This window comes from Octopus bimaculoides, chromosome 2, assembly GCF_046866305.1.
Source record: "Octopus bimaculoides isolate indiv1 chromosome 2, ASM4686630v1, whole genome shotgun sequence".
Lineage (NCBI taxonomy): Eukaryota > Metazoa > Mollusca > Cephalopoda > Octopoda > Octopodidae > Octopus > Octopus bimaculoides.
Genome location: NC_142929.1, coordinates 131,086,846 through 131,110,843, shown reverse-complemented (window position 1 = coordinate 131,110,843; position 23,998 = coordinate 131,086,846). Strand labels below are relative to the sequence as shown.

At 34.2% G+C, this 23,998-nt stretch overlaps 1 protein-coding gene across 1 annotated transcript in view; it reads left to right on the top strand.

The window, feature by feature from the left end:
• Positions 1-23,998, top strand: part of LOC106875941 (ATP-binding cassette sub-family A member 2) — a 146,709-nt gene that overhangs the window by 83,217 nt on the left and 39,494 nt on the right. The window contains exons 6-22 of the mRNA XM_014924268.3: positions 142-483; positions 2,615-2,716; positions 3,819-3,920; positions 4,460-4,522; positions 7,319-7,501; positions 8,937-9,108; positions 9,785-9,906; positions 10,766-10,894; positions 15,427-15,688; positions 16,246-16,421; positions 17,321-17,424; positions 18,223-18,337; positions 19,940-20,130; positions 21,810-21,960; positions 22,351-22,555; positions 22,823-23,002; positions 23,825-23,895. Coding sequence (XP_014779754.1) covers positions 142-483; positions 2,615-2,716; positions 3,819-3,920; positions 4,460-4,522; positions 7,319-7,501; positions 8,937-9,108; positions 9,785-9,906; positions 10,766-10,894; positions 15,427-15,688; positions 16,246-16,421; positions 17,321-17,424; positions 18,223-18,337; positions 19,940-20,130; positions 21,810-21,960; positions 22,351-22,555; positions 22,823-23,002; positions 23,825-23,895 — 2,670 coding nt within the window. The remainder of the gene's footprint in view (positions 1-141; positions 484-2,614; positions 2,717-3,818; positions 3,921-4,459; positions 4,523-7,318; positions 7,502-8,936; positions 9,109-9,784; positions 9,907-10,765; positions 10,895-15,426; positions 15,689-16,245; positions 16,422-17,320; positions 17,425-18,222; positions 18,338-19,939; positions 20,131-21,809; positions 21,961-22,350; positions 22,556-22,822; positions 23,003-23,824; positions 23,896-23,998) is intronic.

Sequence of the window (23,998 nt, the reverse complement as noted above, 5' to 3'; positions counted from 1 at the left end):
TGAATGTTTTACTACTTATTACAATATTAAAACCTTTTTTGCTGCCTTTATGTCTTGCAGAATATTTTCAATAATTATAAACCTATTGAGAATGATTGGAAATATTTATTGTATCTAATGCTTTATATTTCTCTCATTTAGATCTATGAACTTTTATTTGGAACTTCATTGGACTTACCATTTAAAATCCGAGAGAAAAGAGATGTTAATACAACAGAACAAAATTCTCTTAAAGCTTTACATACAAATGTATTGAATAATCTAAATTATGAAATGATGGAACATTCTGCAGAAGATTTAATTCCTAAGGCAGAGATGTTTCCTGAAGTTTCCATGATTGGTGAAGGCTTGTTATATGAGCTCCTAGAGAATCCCCAGCTAAAACTTGATGACTCATTGCTGGATGTAATACGCCAGCTTCTTGGAATACCAGTGTCAAAATCTAATAAAATTGATCCTTATGAAGTAGCAGAGGTTTTGAAGGTAAGTATATCAATTTGTGATATATGTAATAAAAATAAGCAATTAGCTCTATAATATTCTAGATGATTTGTTGGTGTTTGTCCCTTGAACTGAGGAGTTATGATGGTGAAGCAGATGAAGTATTGACCTTATTAAACTAATTCTCTTGGCTGCAGTGTACTATTATCATTAGTTTAAAAATAAAAGTTCCTGGTCTGAATTCAGTCTGGTCTGATGCACATACTTAAAATAAGATATTTGATGACAGCCAGAGGTCAAACCAATCAAATGTAGTATAGATATGTTAAAGACATTTTCATTCCTAAAAATTATGCTAACACTCCCCATTCTACCCTCAATCATAGACACTTAAGGTAGACTTTGTGCTAAGTTCAGATCCCACTAAAGTCAACTTTACTTTTGAGCTTGTTGAAGTTGATAAAGGGCCAATCTAGTACTGGCACAATTCTCTCTCCTGCCAGCTGTCATATCCTGAATGATCTGTTTGGTCAATGGTAGGAGGGCCGAGAGGATGTCTGTGCCAGATCACAACTACACAGGCATTTAAAGTTATTAACAAAAGCATGTTACATGCTACCAAGTCATTTTGGATGGCAAGTGATTGCTGTAGTTCTTTTTTTTCTTAGACATTTAATTTTTTTTTACCTGAAAAGCAATTCTTTAACTGTTTCACTTAAACATACTCAGACAATGTGGAACTGATTGTGCAACTTGTAAATGGAGAATTAGATTTCATTTTAAGAGAAATTAAAAATTTTCTACTTGTGTTAGAGGATAACATCCTATCTCGGCCCTAAGTATAATTTACTTTTAGAAAGGCTAATCATGATACAATAATATAAAGTGTTTAATAAATTTATAAAGATATAAAATTTGACAATTGTTCATTTTGCTTTTGTTCATAATAAAGTCATTGGGTCTGTTTTGACATTTTCTCACTCAAGCTGCAATGAAATGTAAAGAAACTAAAAATAGGTGAACTTTTCTAATACTTGTCTCGCTAACAGGAAGTTATGAAAAAGAGTTTCTCAGTGTTATGTTAAATAAAACTGGTCTTCAAAAGTGCTTGTTTATGTAAGAAAGCAGTGTAGCCATAAAATTTCTTGCTAAATATTGTGCAAAACAGCATAATAAAAAATATTTTCATTGTATGTCAACAGGGTTATTACAAAGTTCAAAGGAACTGTGAAAGTTAGTGGTTGAGACCTGTAAAAAGTTTTTCTTTTCTAAGTTCATCGGAGTCTGGTGCAGCCTTCCAGCATGCCATCCTGGTCAAACTGTCCAACCCATGCCAGCATGGACAATGGTCATTAAATGATGATGACTCCTGCAAGTATTTGAGGTCAATTTGCCTTGCATCCTTTCAGCGTTGATATAAATATACCCAAAACCAAAGAGATGGATTACTAGAACTGTCAGACTGGATTTCTTACAGTATTTGTTCTGACTCTTTGTGTTTTGGGTTCAAATCTCACTATGGCCTATTTCAGTGGTTCCCTACTTGTGGTCCAGGGACCCCTGGTGGTCTGCAAAGGTAGTACTGGGGGTCTGTGAACAAAATTCAAAATTTCATATATATATATATATATATATATATATATATATATAAGGATAAACATATAGTACACATAAAGATAAGCCTATTAAATGGGGTCCAGTCCATGGGAAAACTCATTTAAATAAAATGGGTCCTTGGTAGTGAAAAGGTTGGGAACCACTAGCCTATTTGGTTGGTAAACTTAATTGCTGGTAGTATGGTAAACAAAGCAAAAGATTATCTTGGATACCTTTAGCAGGCTTCACTCTGTTGCAAGCATTCAGATCAGGTTTCTGATTTGTTATACCTCCCTCCTATCAGTCTCAGAGGCCCCATAAAGGGTTGTGGGCACTGCCACCCATTTTGACTAAAAAGATTAGTAAACCAAGAAGTATGGGAAACCATAAAACTAATGATTACAGAACATACTAAATCACATTTTGTATTCTAAATCTGTAATAGTTAGCCGTAGAAAGATAATAAAAGAAAATTGTTTGGGTTTGTTTGTTTATTTATATAAACTACATGTAATTTAAATATATTTAAAATCTTTTTCTTCTTAATTAAATTTTGTTCGTTTCTTTTTCATTTTAGATGATTCTGCTGTCCCCTGCATTAGTGAGAAAAGTGGCCTGTGATTACCAGAATACATCAATCATACTTACTCCTAGTTCCAATAGCAGTATCACATATTTGGTAAGTTTACATTTAAAATTTAGAAATACATTTCCTATAAGTTTGAGTTTAATTTTTTTACTGTTTTGGTTGAAAATTCATACTATTAAAAGAACTTTGTTACTTTAAATTAATTTAGCAATAATAAAATAGTGATTGTGTGAGCTGGCTAACACTATTCTCTCTTACTCTTCACAATGTCTTCATAATCTAGTGGAAAAAACATACTGTTTCTAACCCTATACACTTAATCTGCAATTTATTTGCTGTAAATAGGCGTAGGAGTGGCTGTGTGGTAAGTAGCTTGCTTACAAACCACATGGTTCCAGGTTCAGTTCCACTGCGTGGCACCTTGGGAAAGTGTCTTCTACTATAGCCTCGGGCTGACCAAAGCCTTGTGAGTGGATTTGGTAGATGGAAACTGAAAGAAGCCTGTCGTATATATATATATATATATGTGTGTGCGTGTGTGTGTGTATGTTTGTCCCCCCAAAATCGCTTGACAACCGATGCTGGTGTGTTTACGTCCTGTAACTTAGCGGTTTGGCAAAAGAGACCGATAGAATAAGTACTAGGCTTACAAAGAATAAGTCCTGGGGTCGATTTGCTCGACTAAAGGCAGTGCTCCAGCATGGCCACAGTCAAATGACTGAAACAAGTAAAAGAGTAAGACCAAACCTCAAAACCACTTCCCTCCCTTTTGGGGGTGGGGGTCACCCATTTTTGTTTTTTTTTAAGTCTTAGTGGTATAAAAAGGAAATGTTTCCTAAGAGAAATCTTAGTGGCTATAATTTTTGTAAAATGATTTTCTTGAATTAAAAATCTTCAATATTGATTGTTTCTTTTCTCTGCGGCCATTCCTATTATTTCTTAATGTGTGTAATATATGTATATATTGCAATGCATGCATTTTGTTGGATATTGAGCAAGATATTTAATTTTGTACTTATTCTTCATCTGGATAAACAAAGTTAACATTTTGTTCAAGAGATGTTCCTCTCAGCCATTTATTATTACTGAAATGTTTCTTAGAGATTGTTCCTTTCTTTAAATTTTTTTTTTTTTTAACACAAAAATTGAAGGGATCTATTAAAAAGCCATGTAATATGTTCTTCTGTACCAGATTGATGCTCAAAGGAAAATCTGTAAATCAAATAAAGAAGACCTGCAGAAATTTGTTGATCTTCTCAAATCAGACATCTCTGATGAAGAAATTGTGAATATTGTAAGTTGATGTAATTTTAATCCAATTGAAAAAGTATTTCAATTTAACATATTCTGTAATATTTTTTATTTTATTGGTAGTAATCAAATAGTCTTTTCAGTTTTTAACTCTGGTTTCAAGAAAGATTGTTTAAAAATTTTACCAAATGTTGCAAGTTTCAATAAGACCAATAACAACTAAATTGCACCATGTAGCTGTCCACAAATTAAAAATTGTATTAAAATATTTTAAAAATGCATTTCTATCTCTACACCTAATTGAGACTGAGAATATTTTGTAGATTTAAAGTAAAAACTGATCTCAACTAAAGTGTGCTCAAGAACTGTAAACTTTAGATTGGATCTTTCTTGGAATGAAAAACTACTTGAAGGTCACTGTGCTTGCATGAAGTCATTTTAAATTATCAATGTTGAAAAATCTGAGTGGTTTAAATCTAAATGTTCAGCCACTATAAATAATCAAATTGTTTAAATTTGTAATCAAAGTATCAAGATCCATTTATTATTTTACTGAAATACATCTCTAATTTTTAATTTTAGCTCCATCTTCGCAATTTGAATGTTACTGAAGCAGAAAACCAAGTAAAAGACTTTTTAACTAAGGTATCTACTTAATGATTGAGGTTTATTTTCTTCTGTAAATAATTTGTAATTCTCCATTTTATGTTTTACATTTAGTAGATGCTTCAACCAGTATCAAGCAAGGTGAAAATATTGTGAATACACTTGCAGTTCTATATACCTGCACACACACACACACACACACACACACACACACGATGATGTGAATTAAATTAAATGCTTGTAATAAATCTCCCATGCCTCTTTGCCATTTTTATAGTATAACTAGCATAACACCTATCAAAAATGATGGGGTATATTTGAGTATGGAATACATTATTCAAATAAATTTTGCAGATTAGTTTGTACTTAAATATATAATGTCTTGCCTCGTGGGCTGTGAATTTGAAACAAAAGACAAGACATCATAATTGAATGGCAAGAAGCAGAATAGTATGGAGAATGCCTCATTATGCATAATGTACACAGGCATGTAGAAGAATAGCTTAAGCTGAGATTGAAGAACAAATCTTTTATCATCTAATGCCTGTCTTCCATGCTGGCTTGTGTTCAACAAGGGATTTGACAAACCAGAAAACTTTGTTATTCTCCAATGCCTACTTCGGTATGATTTCTTCAACTGGATGCCTTCCTAACACCAACCACCTCACAGAATGCACTAGCTGATTGTTTTCATAGTATCAGCATTAGTGAGATTGTCATGTAATTCATATGACTTAAAAACCTCCTTGATTGAGTGAAAGCATAGTAAAGAGGGAGGTAATTTTATGCAAGGTGCTGAGAAGTTTAAGTAGGACATAAAGGTTTGGAAGATGTGTTGCTGTAGAGGAAATACATGATTACTCTGTATTACATGTGGGTGGGAGTAATTGGAATGGAGTTGAAAAAGAGAGATGAAGACACGGTAGCATACCCTCAAGGTATGAGGTGAATAAGAGAGAGTGAGGACAGATCAGGAAGAGTTGATATGTAAAGGTTGCAAGAGTGTGGGATGGAAGTGTGAATGTTAGAGAAGCAAGTAAGTGAATAAGTAGTGGTTGATGGTAAATATGAGTTGAGCAAGGTAGGGATAAATGCTAGTAAAAGTGCTTCAAGAAAGGAAGTGATGGCTGGCAGCACCAAGGGCGAAGAGCAGCAGAATAGTAATAAACCTGTAGATAGAGAAAGAAAGAGAGAGGGAGGTGACGGGTAAGAATGGGCAAAATTTGCAAGAGAGCATGAGGGTGAGACATAGTGATAGGGTAAAAGAGATCAGTTACATAGGGATAAATGTAATGTAGTGAGTGAGGCACTAAGAATGTGTTAAGAATGAGGTATGGCTGTTGGCAGAAAGTGGTTCAGAGGAGAGGGAGAGATAACTGGTAATGCAGGAAAGGTGATCAATGGAAAATATTTGTGGAGAGGGATGTTAAGAATGAGGGATAAATGTCAAAAGGAAGTGGTTCCAGAGAGAGAGATAATTGGTTGCACAGAAAGGGATAAAATCATTTAATTGCAGAACAGTAAAATAGTTGTGAATGTTTTTACAGCTTTAGTTTGAAAAGTTTAAATTTTGTATCAAAGACATTGATCGTTGATTGCTACCCTTTGTTTACATCCAACTCAACTCCCACTTTACTTATCCTTCAATTTCCTATCTAAATTCCATGTAAGTAATGGTAGCAAACAAAACAGAAAGTTATGTGACTTGACATTTCATATTAATTTTTTTTTAACCCTTTCGTTACTAACCCGGCCGAGCGTACCCATTGTTATTTAAATGTATATTTGAACCCAAATTTCGTTAGTACATTCGTTCAAACACCTGATTTCACTTTGCAAACAGTTGAGTTATTGTCTCTGACATTATTTGGCGTGATATTTGAACTCAGTGAATTTTGGAAGATTTTTTTCCACATTTTTTGCGGCGTTAATTTTTTTCAACTTTGAAGATGGAGAGGAGTTTCATGCTATCAAGCAGTGATTCCGAATTTGAAGGTTTTTCAACAGAAGATATGGAGATATCGAAGAAAAGAATGAATGAGCTACAAAAAGCACGTGGTGAACGATAATGAATCGGATATTTTTGTATCCGAAACTGAAATCAGCGACGGCGACAGCGAGGATGATTTTACACCAGAATGGAGTAAAAACTTAAAAAAACGTTTTTATTAACAATTTTTCTGAGGAAACAGGGTCTACCCATAGTCTTTCTCAGGAAGCGAAACCTTTAGACTTCTTTTTCATGCTTGTTTGAAATGATTACTGCGGAAACAAACCGTTACGCAGATTGTAAACAAACCGGAAAAAAAAAGATAGCTTGTGGTTTCCTGCAACTGTAGATGAAATACGAGCATCTTTTGCCATAAATATTATTATGGGTATTAGACAATTACCCAGAATAACAAATTACTGGAGCGATGAATTTATTTCCTGTATTATGAACGAGTACGATTCGTGAAGCTGAACCAATATTTACATGTGAGAGACACTAGCAGTACCCCCCCCCCCCCCAAGTACGTGGAGAACTTAGAGACAAAAATTATGCAATAGAATTGATTAAGAACCCTTTCTTTAATTATGTTCCGAATATCACATTAATATGTTGATAAATAAAAAAGTTACAGGTGTTTAATGAGACTAGTCTAAATTCATGATTATTTTAGAATTTAATTGAAACTCATGAGGGGTGTATTTTGGCCAGAAATATAGTAACGAAAGGGTTAACATAGGGACATTTTTTTTCTTTTGGTATTTGTTAATTTTAGAGATTATTTCTCAAATTTCAAGTTTCAATACATGCAGTGTTCTCTTATTGTTTCATTGTCATTTCTGTAGGTGGAGAAATTCTACATGTTTCAAAAGAATCTCAATGAGCTGAGTATGTTAGCCAGTTCTCTCCCACAAGATGCATGTGACCAGTTTCTCCCTGCTGGAGCAGAAACCTCATCAGCTGTTCCAAATAATTTCACTGTTTTAAATATGTCTGACAGTCATGCATCAACAGTGCTGGATCCACCGGTACACAAATTTTTACTTTGTTTTTGTTGCATTTTCTTTTTTTTTTTTTTTTTCAAAATGTATTTCCTGTTTCATATACTTCAATGTCATTGTTGTCCATTGCCTTTAACTTTGTCTTCAATTAATCTTAAACTAAACTATTTCAGATATACTTTAAATGATACAAGCTATTGCTATCACTATCTTCTGAATACATTCAAGTTCAAGACTTTGTGCCATTAGCAAATGTTTCTCATAATTTATTAATAGATCCCAAATACAAGTTAAAACTAAAACTGATCTGCCTTAGTTTTAAACTACATTTGTCATTCATTAAATTATTAGAATGATTTCCTAATATGCCTGACAAACTATTAAAGCATAAATTTTGCTTTTCTGAAGTTATCTTTTTTGTTTATTTGTTACAATGTGTTTCTAAAAATGTTTTATTGTAATATATCTGCATGAGGCACAAGCACTAATTTTGAAACGAAACAGTGAATGGCTCAAGTGTTGGAATTATGTCTTATTAATCATAGCTCAAATTCTATGGCGGACTATATTCTTCCTATGTTCACTACATGCTTCAGTAAATTAGAGGAGGTATCTGTCATAATTTCATATTATTCTTTACCCCAGTTGACAACGATGGTCTAGTTTAGCAAATTTAGACATTCATGTATTGCAAAAATTTTGCAACTGAATGCCCTTAATACTGTTAAGGGCATCCAGATGAGAAGAGAATAGTTTTGTTCCTTGTCTAAATAACACTCTGGCTATTGTAAGGTTAGAACTTATGACAATGTGATTAGTATAACGCTACTTTAATAACTTGCATTTAGAAAGATATCTAGTTGTTAAATACCCACATTTATAAGCCATGTGGATGTCAAGTCATGTAAAATTCAGGCCATGTGAATGTTTCTCATGTTTCATATGCTTCATTGTCATTATTGTCCATTGCCTTTGTCTTCAGTTACATGAATTTCAAGCCAAGTGAATTTCAGGTCTTATGGATATCAGGTTCTGTGAATGTCTTGTTACATGAATTTCAGGTCATCCCTCACACACATACACATTTAACAGTCTTCCCTCACATTTCACCTCTTCCCTCTCACACATACACATTTAACAGTTCAGAAATAAATCACAATTAGATGGAATAGACTAGTTAATGCTAATGTTAGAATTAGTTATTGCAGAGACACTTGTTGATAGAAAGAAGTTTACACATTTGTGTGCCTATATAAATAAAAGAAATGAATATTCGAAATAAAACAGTTTGTTTGTTAAGATATATTATATAAATAAATAGAGCTTAAAAACAAAATAAATAAATTTGATATGATGAATGCACTAGTATTTTCATTATTTTCTTCTCATAACCATGAACAACTAAAATATATAGAACATTAAACTTATTTCATGAAACTATACTCTTTATTTCCTATTTTAGGGTAGTGCAACATCAAATTCAGCTCCTTCAAACTCTGATTCTAAAACAAACAGTAAAGATCGGTATATTGGCTTACTGAAGATCTGGACATCAATGCAGAAGACTATATGTGGCCATGATACCAACATCCCAAAAGATAAATGGGAAGATGATATTCGCAATATGAACCTTGGTAATATTCCTTTAAAAGAGTCATTTAAGATTGGTCTATATTTTTTTGTTTTTTTCATTTATCTTGTTTCAAATTATACTTCCTTCAACCCATCTTTGTTCTTTATTATAAACTACCACACTATTGTGTGGTTAAGAAGTTTACTTCTTAACCACATGCTTTCAAGTTCAGTCCTACTGTGTGACACCTTGAGCAAGTGCTTTCTATTATAATCCTGGACTGACCAAAACTTTGTAAGTGTATTTGGTAGACGGAAGCTAAAAAAAGCCTGTTGTGATTGAGTGTGCATACATGTGTTCATGTATTTTATTCTCCTTGTTTTGACATTGGATGATTGCCATAAATAAATGTCATTCATTTTCAATATTCTGTAAAAACATACATGGCATGGGAAAAGATTACCTTACTTGGAAACAGATTAGGGCTGGTGTCAGAAATGACATACAGCTATAGAAAATCTGCCTCAAACTCTATCCAAAACATCCCTTTTTGATGAATTGTTGTGCACTGGAGCACTGTACACAGTGAACTCATAGTTCTCTTAGCTTTCAGCTGTTAGAAATTCTGGAAATCTAAAATTCATTCATATCTTTATAGGAACTTCTTGCATGACTATTAAGTGTTGGTGTCAATAAATCCGCTTATTATTATTATTATTATTATTATTATTTTACAGATGACCTTGGAATGTCTATTACTCAACAACATAACATTGGTATTCTTGTCCATGTTCTATACAGCAATCCGAAAGTACTCTATGCTCCTGCTAACACATCAGCTGACAATGTCATTAGACAGGTAGCCTTCTATTTTCCGGTTTCATATTCCTAATTGACACTTTGCTGCTTCTTAAATTATTAGAACATTTGAATTACAACAGATTTTATACATGTTTATTTAGTAAATTAGTTACATGGAATAGTGAAATGGTCATGTATAGCATGAAAAATTGAAAAGATATAAAGGAAAACAGAATATAACAATCTTGACAATATTCTAGCTGTAAATGTGCTTTTAATTTACCGTTTAATATATTCCTGGACAGCATACACACACACACACACACACACACACACTTACACTCATATCGCTTTCTATTATTACAGGAATATAACATGATATCTTCAGGTTGTAATACAATTGTATATTTTATGAATTCCAATTACAATATGGATTATATTGTAATTTTCATTTTAAATAAATTATGTAAAAAAAAAAAAATTGCATTTGATATATATTTTCATTCTTAATATAAATGTTTGGTGGCAAACTGACAAACTTGTTACTACACTGGACAAAATGGTTAGCATTTCATCTGGCTCTTCACTTTATTAGTTCAAATGCTGTCAAAGTCAACTTTGCCGTTCATCCTTTTGAGGTTGATAAAATAAGTATTACTTGAGCACTAGCATTGATACAATTGGCTTCCCCTCAAAATTAGAATATAAATGTACATAAAGCCTGAAAATTTGGTTAAACAGTTATATGTAATAAAGGGAATAGAAATTAGTTGCATCACTCAGTTTGTCTTTTTATTTTTATTATTGGCATAATAGCATTTTTCTTATGTAGTCAATATATAAAACAGACATTCTAACATTGTTCTAATTTTTGGGGGTTTTTTTCAACATAAATTTTCACTTTTATATTATTTCAGGCTAATCAAACATTTGCTCTGTTAGATCGCATTAGTGAGTATGCTGAAAAATGGCTGAATATTTCAGAGGAACTCCGCCTCTATCTGTCACGCAATGAAACAGCTGAGCATTTGGACTCAATCAGAGAGGTATTGTTTATTATAACTTAGCATTTTGTCATTAAAACTTAAAAATAAAAACAAATATAAAAACAAAATATTTCAATGTATTCAAATAATTACTTGTCTTCAGTAAATCTAGGGTCAACTGTATTCCAGCAATTGACATTTTTTTGTCAACAATAGTGCATTTAGGATTTTGGTATACAAAAGATGTCTTTTTTTTTTAAATGGCAGGAAAATTTCCTATCATTTTTAGCAGGCTTAGTGACTATATGGGGACTCTTGAAAAGAATTCTTAATTATGGTTAAATATTTGAAATTTCTTTTTTCAATTATTTAAGTTCTTTAAACTATAAATGTAACACTTTTTTTGTTTATTGAAGAATGAATTTGGTTGATTTGCATATTTGTGTGTGGGAAGAAGCTTGCTTCCCAGCCACTTGGTTCTGGGTTCAGCCCCCAATGCCACCACATGCCACCTTGGGCAAGTGTCTTCTACTATAGCCTCAGGCTGACCAAAGCCTTGTGACTGGGTTTGGTAGATGGAAAGAAAGAAGTCTCTTGTGTGTGTGTGTGTGTGTGTGTGTGTGTGTGCCTCACGGAGGCAAAGTGGTTGAGTTCCTTTCAAGTGTTGGGCTTCACAGAGGCAATGACCAAGACTGTTGGCATTATGTTGTACTTGGGAAGAAGACACATGAAGCTGAGCAAAATTGCAGTCGTGGTAGATACTGGTGTCACGCAAATGGCATGTAAAAGCACCCATTATACTCTCAGCTGTAGAAAACCAGTCTGGTGCAGCAGTAGTAGTAGGCATCCGTCGGTCTCAAGAGGCCATGGATCTGCACCCACAGCACCCAAAAAAATCATGTCAGCTGCTGATGGAGTGCAGCGTCAGTTTTAGCTGCACAGGCCCACATAGGAGTGGCAGTCATGCATGCACTGACTGCATTGGAAGGAGCTCCCTACCGGCACTATTGGTTATCTTGTCAATTAAGTGCAAGTTCCTGTTTTTCTTCTGCTCATTTTATCCCCTTTCGCAGTATTTTTTCTCCAGTGTGAGCGATCCTTTGTGACCTCCCACCTCAGAATATCCAGATCAAGTGACTTCATGCCCCTTTTCCTCTTGTGCATACAAAATTTTTTTGGGATCATTTGATCTGGCATGCAGTGTACATGCAGTGTGCATGCAGCTCCTATCTGGAGTAGAGGCTCTATATCACTGCTGATCACTATCATACAACTGATATGATCACTTTATCAAATACTCTGTATATTTGATTCATTATCATATGACATCTGGCTTTCAAGCTGGCATGGGGGTGGATACTTTGACATGGCCTTATGAGTCAGAGGGCTACATCATGTTCCAGTGTCTACTTTGGTATGGTTTCTATGACTGGGTACCTTCTTTAATGCCAACTACTTTTACAGTGACAATGCTTTTTTAGTGTCACCAGAACTAGTAATGATTTTCATAATTTGTATGGTTAAGCCCCTAATTGAGGGGGAATAGAAGAGAATGGGTGATGATTGTAAATGGGTGGGGGTTGAGGGAATGGTAAGGGAAGAGTATGGTAGAGGAGAGATAGGATTAGTGTCAAGGGTTATTGAGAAATAAGGCTGGATAGAGTTAAAAGCTGTAAAGAGCTGGCGATTTAGTATTATCCTATAAGGAGTGAGTATGAAAAAAAAATGTATGAAAAGGACAGGAAGGGAGCAATAGCCTAAGGGGGAGAGGAATCTTGAGAAAGTCACTGGAGGGAAGATAGGTGTGAGGGTTGGTGGGGATGGTTCAGAGGGGAAATGATGAGGAGTGCTGTGATCATCGTCATCGTTTAATGTTCACTTTCCATGCTAGCATGGGTTGGACGATTTGACTAAGGGCTGGCGAACCAGATAGCTGCACCAGGCTCCAATCTGATCTGGCAGAGCTTCTACACCTGGATGCCCTTCCTAACGCCAACCACTCTGAGAGTGTAGTGGGTGCTTTTGGGCCAGTCAGGCAGTACTGGCAATGGCCACGTTCAAATGGTGTTTTCTACATGCCACCTGCACAGGAGCCAGTCCAGCAGCGCTGGTAACGACCTCGCTCAAATGTTTTTTCATGTGTCACCGGCACAAGTGCCAGTAAGGTAACGCTGGTAATGATCACGCTGAAATGGTGCTTTTTACGTGCCACTGGCACAGAATCCAGACAGCTGCTTTGGCAATGATCATCCTCGGATGGTACTGTTAGTGCTCCATTGGCACAGATGCCAGTCATCGAATTTGGTTCAATTTCACTTGCCTCTACAGGTCTTCGCAAGCAGAGTTTAGTATCCAATGAAGGAAAGGTTGGCACGGGTACCAGTCGTTGAATTTGGTTTGTAGGAAGAGAATATTCATTGCATTATTTCATCATTTGTATTTTGAGTTCATGGCTTTAGCATAAGCTAATTACTTGTAAATTAGGTTGACAAGTTATTTTAGGTACCGCCTGACTGGCCTTCGTGCGGGTGACACGTAAAAGCACCCACTACACTCTCTGAGTGGTTGGCGTTAGGAAGGGCGTCCAGCTGTAGAAACACTGCCAAATCAGATTGGAGCCTGGTGTAGCCATCTGGTTTCACCAGTCCTCAGTCAAATCGTCCAACCCATGCTAGCATGGAAAGCAGACGTTAAACGACGACGACGATATTAGTGAAATCATAATTGTTTCTCCAGTGCAAAGAAAGACATTGTGTCTAGATGACATCATTGTTCATACTTAAATCCTGGTCAATGTTGTAGTGATAAATTTATAGTGAAATAAAATCATGAATTAGATTCTCAATTCAAACTGCTTTATCTTCACTTAAATGCCTTTATGAATATTAATACCATTACTTATTGAAATGAATAATAGAACTTTGTAATGAAACCATTTTTGTCAGCAGTTATTAACAGTTGAAGTAAATTGGTTTATGAGATGTGTTTTGACCTTAAAGCAAATTGTGTTAACATTTACATTTTTTTAATGTATTTATAAATACTTAAGCGTGTGTCATGGATAACTGATGTCATATGTCTGTAATTAACAAAATAATTGTTTCTTGTGTTATTTATAATTAGCGATTCAGTTTTTACATAGATCTGTTAACATTGACTTTCTGAAGTTTGTGAATGACTGCATCTATAAGAAAAATGCTTCTTTTTTAAAGAACTTTAGTGAATGCAACCTTGACCAGAAATTGATGTCATCAGATGGTGTCTGATATTCATTTGGCATTTTGTCCCTGTTATCCCTTTTTTTGGTCGTTCTGTACATTGATTTGGAATGAAAGAAATGTTTCTCTGAAATATTTTTTAGATTGTGATAGAATGATGAAATGATTACTTTCTCTCTCTCTCTCTCTCTCTCTCCCTCTCCCCCCTCTTTATCTCCCCTCTCTGCTTACTTCTTTTGTTCTTTTCTCCCAGCCCCTCTTCCTTCCCCATTCCCCTCCCCATCACCCTCTCCACCACCACCCCTCTCTCCTCCTCATCTCCCCTCCGCTCTCTGCCCATCCCCTCTCACTCCCCATCCCCTCTCACTCCCCATCCCCTCTCACTCCCCACCCTCTCACTCCCCACCCTCTCACTCCCCACCCCTCTCACTCTCCTCCCCCCTCTCACTCTCCTCTCCCCTCTCACTCCCCACCGAGTGAAGTCTTTTAGTCATATATGAGGCACTATGGCCCAGAGAAATTCCTTTAGAAGGGTTTATTATTTTCCAGATTACCAAATTATTTCATGTAGCATATTAATTTGTAACTCATTAGAAAATCTCTGGAAGAGATGAAAGTAGTGGCTATATTGAGAAATAATGTTCATCATCACATCAGTATGGCTGTTCCATAGGAATCAATGTTACTACCATTTTTAGCTGCTTGGTTCTCTATATATTGCGAGCTGGAGCAAATTATTGTTGTCTCTAGTGGACGGATGTTCACCACTGACAACGGGCACAAACAACCTGAAACCATATGGTTTAGTGATCCAGTCGTTGTTAGAAGATACTAGGGGTTTGCTACCTTGCTTGCAGTATATATTGGGTGCAGATTGCATTGATAACCAGCTGGAGGAGGCTGTGAGTTCAAATCCCGGACCAGGCTGTGTTGTGTTCTTGAGCAAGACACTTTATTTCATGTTGCTTCAGTTCACTCAGCTGTAGAAATGAGTAGTGATGTCATAGGTGCCAAGTTGTATTGGCCTTTGCCTTTCCCTTGGATAACACTGGTGGCATGGAAAGGGGAGGCCGGTATGCATGGGCGACTGCTGGTCTTCCATAAACAACCTTGCCTGGACTTGTGCCTGGGAGGGTAACTTTCTAGATGCAATCCCATGGTCAGTCATAACCGAAGGGGGTCTCAGCAATTGCTACTTATTTTAATTATTGCAGAGGAATAATCTAACAGGATTTGAAAGCAAGATAATTAAATATTACAAAAGTCTTTTTTGACTATTTATTCTATTTACTTTAATAATGATAATGGTGATAGTAAGGAAGAAATTGTTATATATTTTCAATGAATTACAAGATTACGTTCATTTCATTTCAGATTCAACAAGATTTGAAGAGACGTAAGACATTGGCAATGTTATTACGTACAGACTCAAGAATTGACAAATTCTTAAATATCACAATTCCTACTCCAGAATTTTTTCTGCTTCAACTGAGCAATATAGACAATGCAGCTTGCAGTTGGCGTGCCATGCTGTCTGGTATTAGCCTTAATGTATTTCAGGGATTTTCTGATGAACAGAAACTAGTTGACTATGTATTTAATGAGGCTTACCATGACAATGTCAGTGTTTTTGCCAGTAAGTTTGCTTGATTTATCGGCAGTTTTTATTTTCTAACTTTGTGCAACACCTAAAATTCTTTCTAATTTTCATACAAGGCCAGTAATTTTTATGAGAGGGCCTATTACATAGATATCACTGCTCAACTGCTACTTATTTCATCAACCCCTAAAAGATGAAAGGCAGTGTTGACCTCAGCAGCATTTGAACTCAGAATGTAAAGTGCTGAAAGAAATACCACTAAACATTTTGTCTGTCACAATAATGAATCTGCCAGCTTGCTACCTTCCCATGACCTAAAAATATATGTGAAAAAACATTTTTAATAAAAATTTATGTGAGAATTATTTTGGATTAAAATTTGTGAAAAAATATTTTTTTTTTAAATTGTGAAAAAAAATTTTTTTATGGATTTACATTTAAATTACTGACATCTTCATAAGTATTAGGGTCAATTTATAAGAGCTTTTCTTAGACAATATACAAGCACCAAATATCTCTTTAAAGATTTTCAATAACTTGTCAGGTATAAAAGTGGAAAAATAATTTAAAAAAAAATATACTTCTCTTTTAAGGTGTATTATTTGAAAACATTCATCCTGATGGAAGCCTCCCTCCTCACATAAGATATAAAATCCGACAAAATGCTTCGTTTACTCCCACAACTAAATTAGTCCGAAGTCGATATTGGTATCCAGGACCTGGCCCTACAAAGCAATCTTATTACCAATTTGGATTTGTGTGGATTCAAGTAAGTTTGTTAATTTTTATGACTGAGTGAGATTATCTAGGTGCACCCCACCCACGCAACATTATGGTGGAGAAAATGAAAATAAAATTAATCACAATTACTTTCCTGTGAGGAGAGGGAAACGGCTAATGCTAATCAAATCAGCCCGTGGAAGAAGGGAAACAACTCCGGAATTTTACTAATTCCAATTTAAATTACATATGCTGTGAAGAAATGAAAACAACTTGAGAATTAATTTAAAAAATTATGGAAATTGTCCATTTTGCATTGACCTGATTTGATTAACATTAGATCACTGAGCCCGTGTTCTTCACTTGTCTCTACTTTTAGTTTGAATGAATTCTAATCAGTTTGGTCACTACATTGCATCTGTTAGTTGATATGATGTTTTATTGTGATTGCTTTATTCTTTGTACTAAAGTTGGGATTTATAGAACGGTTATATTTCAGGTAAGTTTTGATACAATGTTATCCAAAACACTTATGACTGGTTCTTCTAAAATTTTACTTTTGGTTTCATCTCTCTTTAAAGAAGTTGACTCAGATCTTTTCAAAGTTCTGTGTTATAAATTCAATTTATTATAATTATTCATTTTATATAACTCAAAGGCTAATAGATATATTTGAACACATTAATATCTATTCAGTTTTAAAATGTGTTAGGAAATTTAGCTTATTAATTGCAGTGCTTCATTAACTTAACTTTTTGTCAAATATTTAAGAGCAACTGGATTACCTTTTTTTTTATATATAGTTTCTTTAATTATAAATTCCTATGAGGTTATATTTTCTTGAAATTATCACAAATCAGTTTATAAAATCTTCTCAATGAAGTTTTAGAAATATATGTAATGTTTGTTTTTCCATTTGAAAATAAGTATTTTTTGTTTTTTTGCCAGGATATTATTGAAAGAGCCATCATTGACACGCAGGTGGGCCATGATGTTGTTGAACCAGGTGCCTACATTCATCAGTTCCCTTATCCTTGTTATGTTTATGATCAGTAAGTTAATCACAGTTTCTCCTGGTATTTTTAATTTCTACATACAAACCAGATTGTTCTACATCATATAATATTAATTTACAGTTTCCCATGATTTAATAAGCTAAATGTGTAGGATACCTTAATTTAATTGCTCTTTTTAATTGTTAGATTTGGAGAATTAAAAAATGTAGATTGAATAATCTTTCCTGTTATTTAGTAATGGTAGCCATCTCTGCAAACAAGAATAGCAATGTAGAAATTAGTGATGTCAGATGCATTCTGTAAATATCTTTGTTTTTCTGAAAACACAATCAATTGATTCAGTAGTACTTTTCAGTAATGTTATAGGCTGCAGGATTTAAAATCTTTATACTTTGATTACACACTATATTAATGTAAAATGACTCTGGAAGAATATAAAGAAATCTCTTTGAAAAACCAAACGAAAAATGCCTTGCTGTCTTTTACTTTCATTTCTAATCAATATCTGATTAAAAAAGAGTTATGATGTCCAATTAGACCTTACTTAAAGACCTTTATAACTACTCATAGAAAAGGAGACTGAAGTAAATACTAATTTTATATTTATATATCTATTTTTCTTGAATTATCTTCAGTATACCTGAAACATCTTAAGAAAATTTAAATAGCTTTTGAAAATTCTAAAAAAATTACTTGAAACTGAATCTTTAGAAATATTTTCTGATTGAAGTTTGAATTTTCAATGGTCTTTGCTTTGAGGTTATTTCTTTGATTTCAGCTAATGTGCTTGTTTAAAGATGTATATGAGGAAACCATTCTTTTTGCTAATTTCAGATTTGTTTTCATGATTGAACATGTGATGCCGTTATGTTTGACTATTTCATGGGTCTATACTGTGGCTATGTTGGTTCAAAGTATTGTTTATGAAAAGGAACAAAGACTAAAAGAAGTAAGTTTTACTTATGATTTTTAACATTGGCACAAAGCCACAAATATTTTATTGAAGGAGTACAGTAACGCAAATTGATACTAGTGTATTACTGGTATTGATTTTAATTAATCCTCCAGAGATGAAAGGCAAATGCTAATACTGGCCAGGGCATAAACTCAGAATATAAAAGGACAAGATTTACACGATAAATTAACATGATTGTTAGAGCATAAAACAAATGACTTGTGGCAGTTGTTCCAGCTCACTGTCCTTGGAGTTCAAATCCCACTGAGATCAACTTTAACATCCCTTCAGGGTTGATAATAAAATACCAGTCCACAGTAGAGGAGATGCCTTGCAGTATTTGTTCTGAGTTTTAGCATTCTAAGTTCCTAAGAGGTAGAATAAGAGTTTGCCTTAATCCATCACCCAATTTAACACCATCACAACCACTACCGCCACCTGGTTCTTGGGTATTATTGTTAGAAGTATTTAGTACAATCCGGTGCTTAGAGGATATCTTCCTCCCTTTCTCCAACCTGATTTGAAGGCTTTGGAGTGGGGAGAGAGAAAGTAAAAGGTCTTGAATGCTGTTCTTTTTTCTCTGTCTAAATGGTAAAAAAAAAAAAAAATAATAAATCCTATCAAGTAGTTATCTCAATGTGCTACAGTTTCTGCTAACTTATCAGCTTTAATAACAGTAAAACTAAATGATGAGGGAAGCAGAAGATGGATTTGCTATGAATCTTTATTCAACACAACAATCATTTCGACCCATCCTGCTGGGTAGGATATTGTGCATCTAGTTGTGTTGCATCAATCAGTGCAGTCTGTGTCTGCTTGGTTGTTTTCTAGATTTGGCTGGATGCCCTTCTTGAGTGTGCTATAATATAGTAGAATAGTATTATAACTTTGAAAATACAGAAATAGTTTTAAATTCCCAAATTATAGAATTTAGTATGAAATATATTTATATACTTCTCAGGTAGGTGGCCTTGCTCGATGTGTAGAAAAGGTGTAGGTAGAAACTCCATAAGATGTACCCAGTGTAAGCTTTGGACACATAAGAGGTGCAGCAACATCAAAGATTAACCGAGAAGATAGCTTTCGCGTGTGGCAGATGCACTGGGGCAATAAATACCACAGATGCTCAGAAAACAGATTCCATTACACTCCAGGGGAAGAAACTAGAAGTAGTTGATAGCTTCCGCTACCTGGGTGACCAAGTTAGTTATTGGGGTGGATGCTAAGAGAGTGTTACCACTAGAATAAGAATAGCTTAGGCAAAGTTTAGAAAGCTTCTACTCCTACTGGTGACAAAGGGCGTCTGGCTCAGAGTGAAAGGTAGATTGTACGATGCATGTGTGCAAACTGCCATGCTTCATGGCAATGAAACATGGCTTCCCAGACCACAGTCGAACCGTCCAACCCATGCTAGCATGGAAAACGGACATTAAACGATGATGATCCGGATGACTTTTAAGGAAAATTCTTACTAAAGCTATTGTTTTATTTATCAAACATTTCAGTTTTATTTCCACTAATAGGTATAAAAAAAATAACAGCTTGATTTGATTTATTTTTAAATGTCAATAACATTGATTTAAAATTTCTGAATAGGTTATGAAAATGATGGGTTTAAATAATGCTGTCCATTGGTGTGCTTGGTTCACCACTACTTTTATTCAAATGACCATCACTATGGCTATTTTAACAGCAATGTTGAAATATGGAAAAGTCCTTACTCACAGTGATCCTTGGGTTATATTCACTGTTCTTGAAGTTTTTGCTCTTGCCACAATTTGCTTTTCGTAAGTACATAGTTTTTTCTTTTATTTTTAATTGTTATTTAAACGTTGTACTCAGAAAATGTCATACTGGCATAGTAGAATGATAAAGTGTGTTAACATATCCTTTATTTTAGAAAGTATTGGAGAAAATGCATAAATGCTTCAAAATATGTTAGCTATAAGTTTGTCTTATTGTGAATGAATTACTGATGCCTTTAGTGTTTTATTCCATTTCTATATTGTACTACATAGTATATCCATAGATTTTACATACAATACTGTATGAAACAGACAGATGTAAACACTTTGTATTATATATATCTTTATGATCTGAAAAATAGGGATCACATGTTGGGACTTTATCAACAGCTATGTACTCTCTTTAATTTTCTTTGTGTAAAAAAACCCCACTCTATTACCAGGGGCTTGGTTAAACTGGATTGACATTGGCGGCTAATTTGGTGTGTTAAGTGTTTTGTTTCAATGCTTTGCTGTTATACAGAATATATCTATACATTTTTAACCTATTTGAAAATATGTGAAAATTGATGTATTCTTAATCCCTTAGAAATAGTGGATTTATAAACAGTATCTCTGTGAAGTTAAAGAAGGTACCCAGTTGCTGGATTGAAACTAGTCAGGTTAAGACCTTTCTTTGTTATCACAGAGGTATAAAGACAGGTTGTTTATATCTGGGTACAAATCCCTAAACTTTAGCTGAAGGCAAACAAATCCCAAATCCCTTCAGGTAGATGGCCCTACTCGATCTGTGAAAAAGGCGTATTAGAAACTCCACAGGGTGTACTTGGTGTAAGCTATGGACACATAAGAGGTGTAGCAATATCAAAGGAAGGCTAACTGGGAAGATAGTTTTTGTGTGGCAAATGCTCAGGGGCAATAAACACTGAAAATGTGCAGAAAACAGCTTCCATCACATGCCAGTGGGAAAAACTAGAAGTAGTTTATATCCTCCGTTACCTAGGTAACCAAGTCAGTAGCAGAGGTGGATGCTCTGAGAGTGTAGCTGCTAGAATAAGAATAACCTGGGCAAAGTCCAGAGAGCTCCTACCCTTACTGGTAACAAAGGGCCTCTTGCTCAGAGTAAAAGGTAGACTGTATGAGGCATGTGTGTGAACAGCCATGCTACATGGCAGTGAAACATGGGCTGTGACTGCTGAGGACATGCGTAAGCTTGGAAGAAACGAAGCTAGATGTTTAATGTCAGTGTACATACACGACAGTAATAAGTGCTCTGAGAGAAAAGTTGGACATAAGAAGCATCAAATGTGGTGTGCAAGAGAGACGACTGCACTGTTGTGTATGGATGAGGACAGCTGTGTAAAAAAGTGTCTTCCATGCCAGTGGCACATAAAAAGCACCATTCAGGTGTGGTCGATGCCAGTGCCGCCTAACTGGCCCTCGTGCTGGTGACACGTAAAAAGCACCCACTACTCTCAGAGTGGTTGGTGTTAGGAAGGGCATCCAACTGTAGAAACCTTGCCAGTCCTCCTCAGTCAAACCGGCCGACCCATGTCAGCATGGAAAGTGGATGTTAAACGATGATGATGATAACTCCATCTAATTTTGACAGTATATATTTTCATAACATTTAATATATGATTGATTTTTTTGTTTTTTTCAAAGAAAAGCTAATTGATATTTCCAAATTAAATATTACTATTTGCATGGCTAATTTTCAGTTTCCTGGTGAGTGTTCTGTACTCAAAAGCCAAGCTAGCAGCAGCCTGTGCAGGTATTGTTTATTTCCTCACATATGTACCTTACATGTACATTGCTATCAAAGAAGAAGCTGCAGGGGATAAAGTACTGGCAATAACAAAATCAATTGCTGTAAGTATCTTTTTCATTATTTCAGTAGCAAACGGTATAGCAATTTGAAACCTTGTTTTTTTTTTTTTTGTTGCTGTTTTTTTTTTTTTACAATAATAGTTGGGCTATTAACTTCCCTTTTTTCCCTAAGAATTTCTAACTCTCTATAAATAGTAATTTCTAACATTGGTATAAAGCCAGAAAATTTGAAGTTCATGGGAGTAATAGAAATTAAAATCAACCCAGTAGGATTTGAATTCACTTTTTGATTAGATTAATATGATATTGTTGTACATCAGAATTAAGTCACCAAATTTTTTTTTCTACATCCAATACTGAAATTTATGATTAAATTACATTTAGTTTTGTTTCTTTTCAACATTGTAATTTTCTTTTTTTTTTTTTTTTCAGTCCCTATTCTCAACGACAGCATTTGGACTTGGTGCCAAATATTTTGCTTTCTATGAAGAAGAGGGTGTTGGTGTCCATTGGGATAACATTTCTATATCTCCTGTTGAGAATGATGACTACAATTTGGCCCTTGTTACTATGATGATGTTAGTAGATTCATTATTATATGGATTGTTAGTATGGTATATTGAGAATGTCCATCCAGGTATGTAATTTATCTGAATCTGACTCGCTTTAACTTTGTTAAATACTATAGAAGCTCTTATTTTTGCAAGCATAACTATTGTAAACCTTGCTAAAGTCCAATAGTTTAACATTTTTATTTAGGCAAATGAATTGCATTTTTACCTGTTTTTCAAGAATTAATTGTATAATTTTGCTCAAATCATTTTCAATATTTCAATACTTTTACCTTCACTAACGATTTTGATTTGCTGTAATATCACTTTATATTTATTCATTTATTTAAAAGGTTCTTTTGGTTTGCCCAAGCCATGGTGTTTCCCCTTCACTCAGTCTTACTGGTGTGGTACAACTGGAAAACCAGAATCAAATCAATGTACATGGTTTACCAAATTATTTAAACGGAGTCATATCAGTCTGTCTGTAACAGAAGAGGATCAAGCATGTGCTATGGAGCAAAGACAGTCTGGTAAGATGCAGTTTCTGCCTGAAAATCTAATCCATGTAACAGAATTCCATCTAATAGAATCAGATATATTGCTGCAATATTTTAACTTGCATTATACTTTTTATAATCATTTAAATGTTAATTCATTGTATATTAGTACTTATGCTTCATCTAATTACATATATTCCATTTCTTATATTGATTGTGGATAAAACCTTATGTTAGAATTGCAGATTTAAGAGTTTATACTTATACCTGGTATGAAATTATAGATAAAACTGTAACACCATTAGATAGTAATGTATTGATCAAATGTAATGAAAGCTAGTCTTATTAATTCATACAAATTTAATAAATGACTTAGACATATGTTTAATGTGACTTTAAAGCAGCAAATTAATTAATATTGCAGTGCAAATCTTATTTCAACTCTTGAATTTTCATTTATTAATTAGAGTTCAACATTCCTATTAACTAGACAGATTCATTCACTTTTAAGCATCTTTGTGAATTTTCTTTGAGTTTTCACAAAATTCACTTAATTACTCTAATTTGTCATAATTATTTCTTTGTTTATCCTGCTAACTTTTCTCACATGGAAGTTTATTTTACAACAATGTACATTTTTCTTCTTTTGTGTGTGTTTCCGTGTAATTCAATTACCTGTTTGATTATCACCTGTTCTCTCCAAGGATGGGTCTTTTTGAGTACTTGTCATTTTGACTAAGCATGATTGCAATGACCACAACAATATCACTTAGAATGAGTGCTGTTTTAATTTCTTTTGTGAAATATTTTCAAAAATTATTTTTATTATTTTGCATATTGATACCCTTTTTTCAGAATACTTCCAGAATTTTGAACCAGAACCTAAACATTTACCTCTTGGTGTATGCATTGACAACTTAACAAAGGTATAATGACTGCAACATTTTATTGTCAGCTTAATTTTAAAGATCAATTTAGAAATCTATAATCATGTACCAATAATTAACAAAATAGTTCTCTCAGACTTTG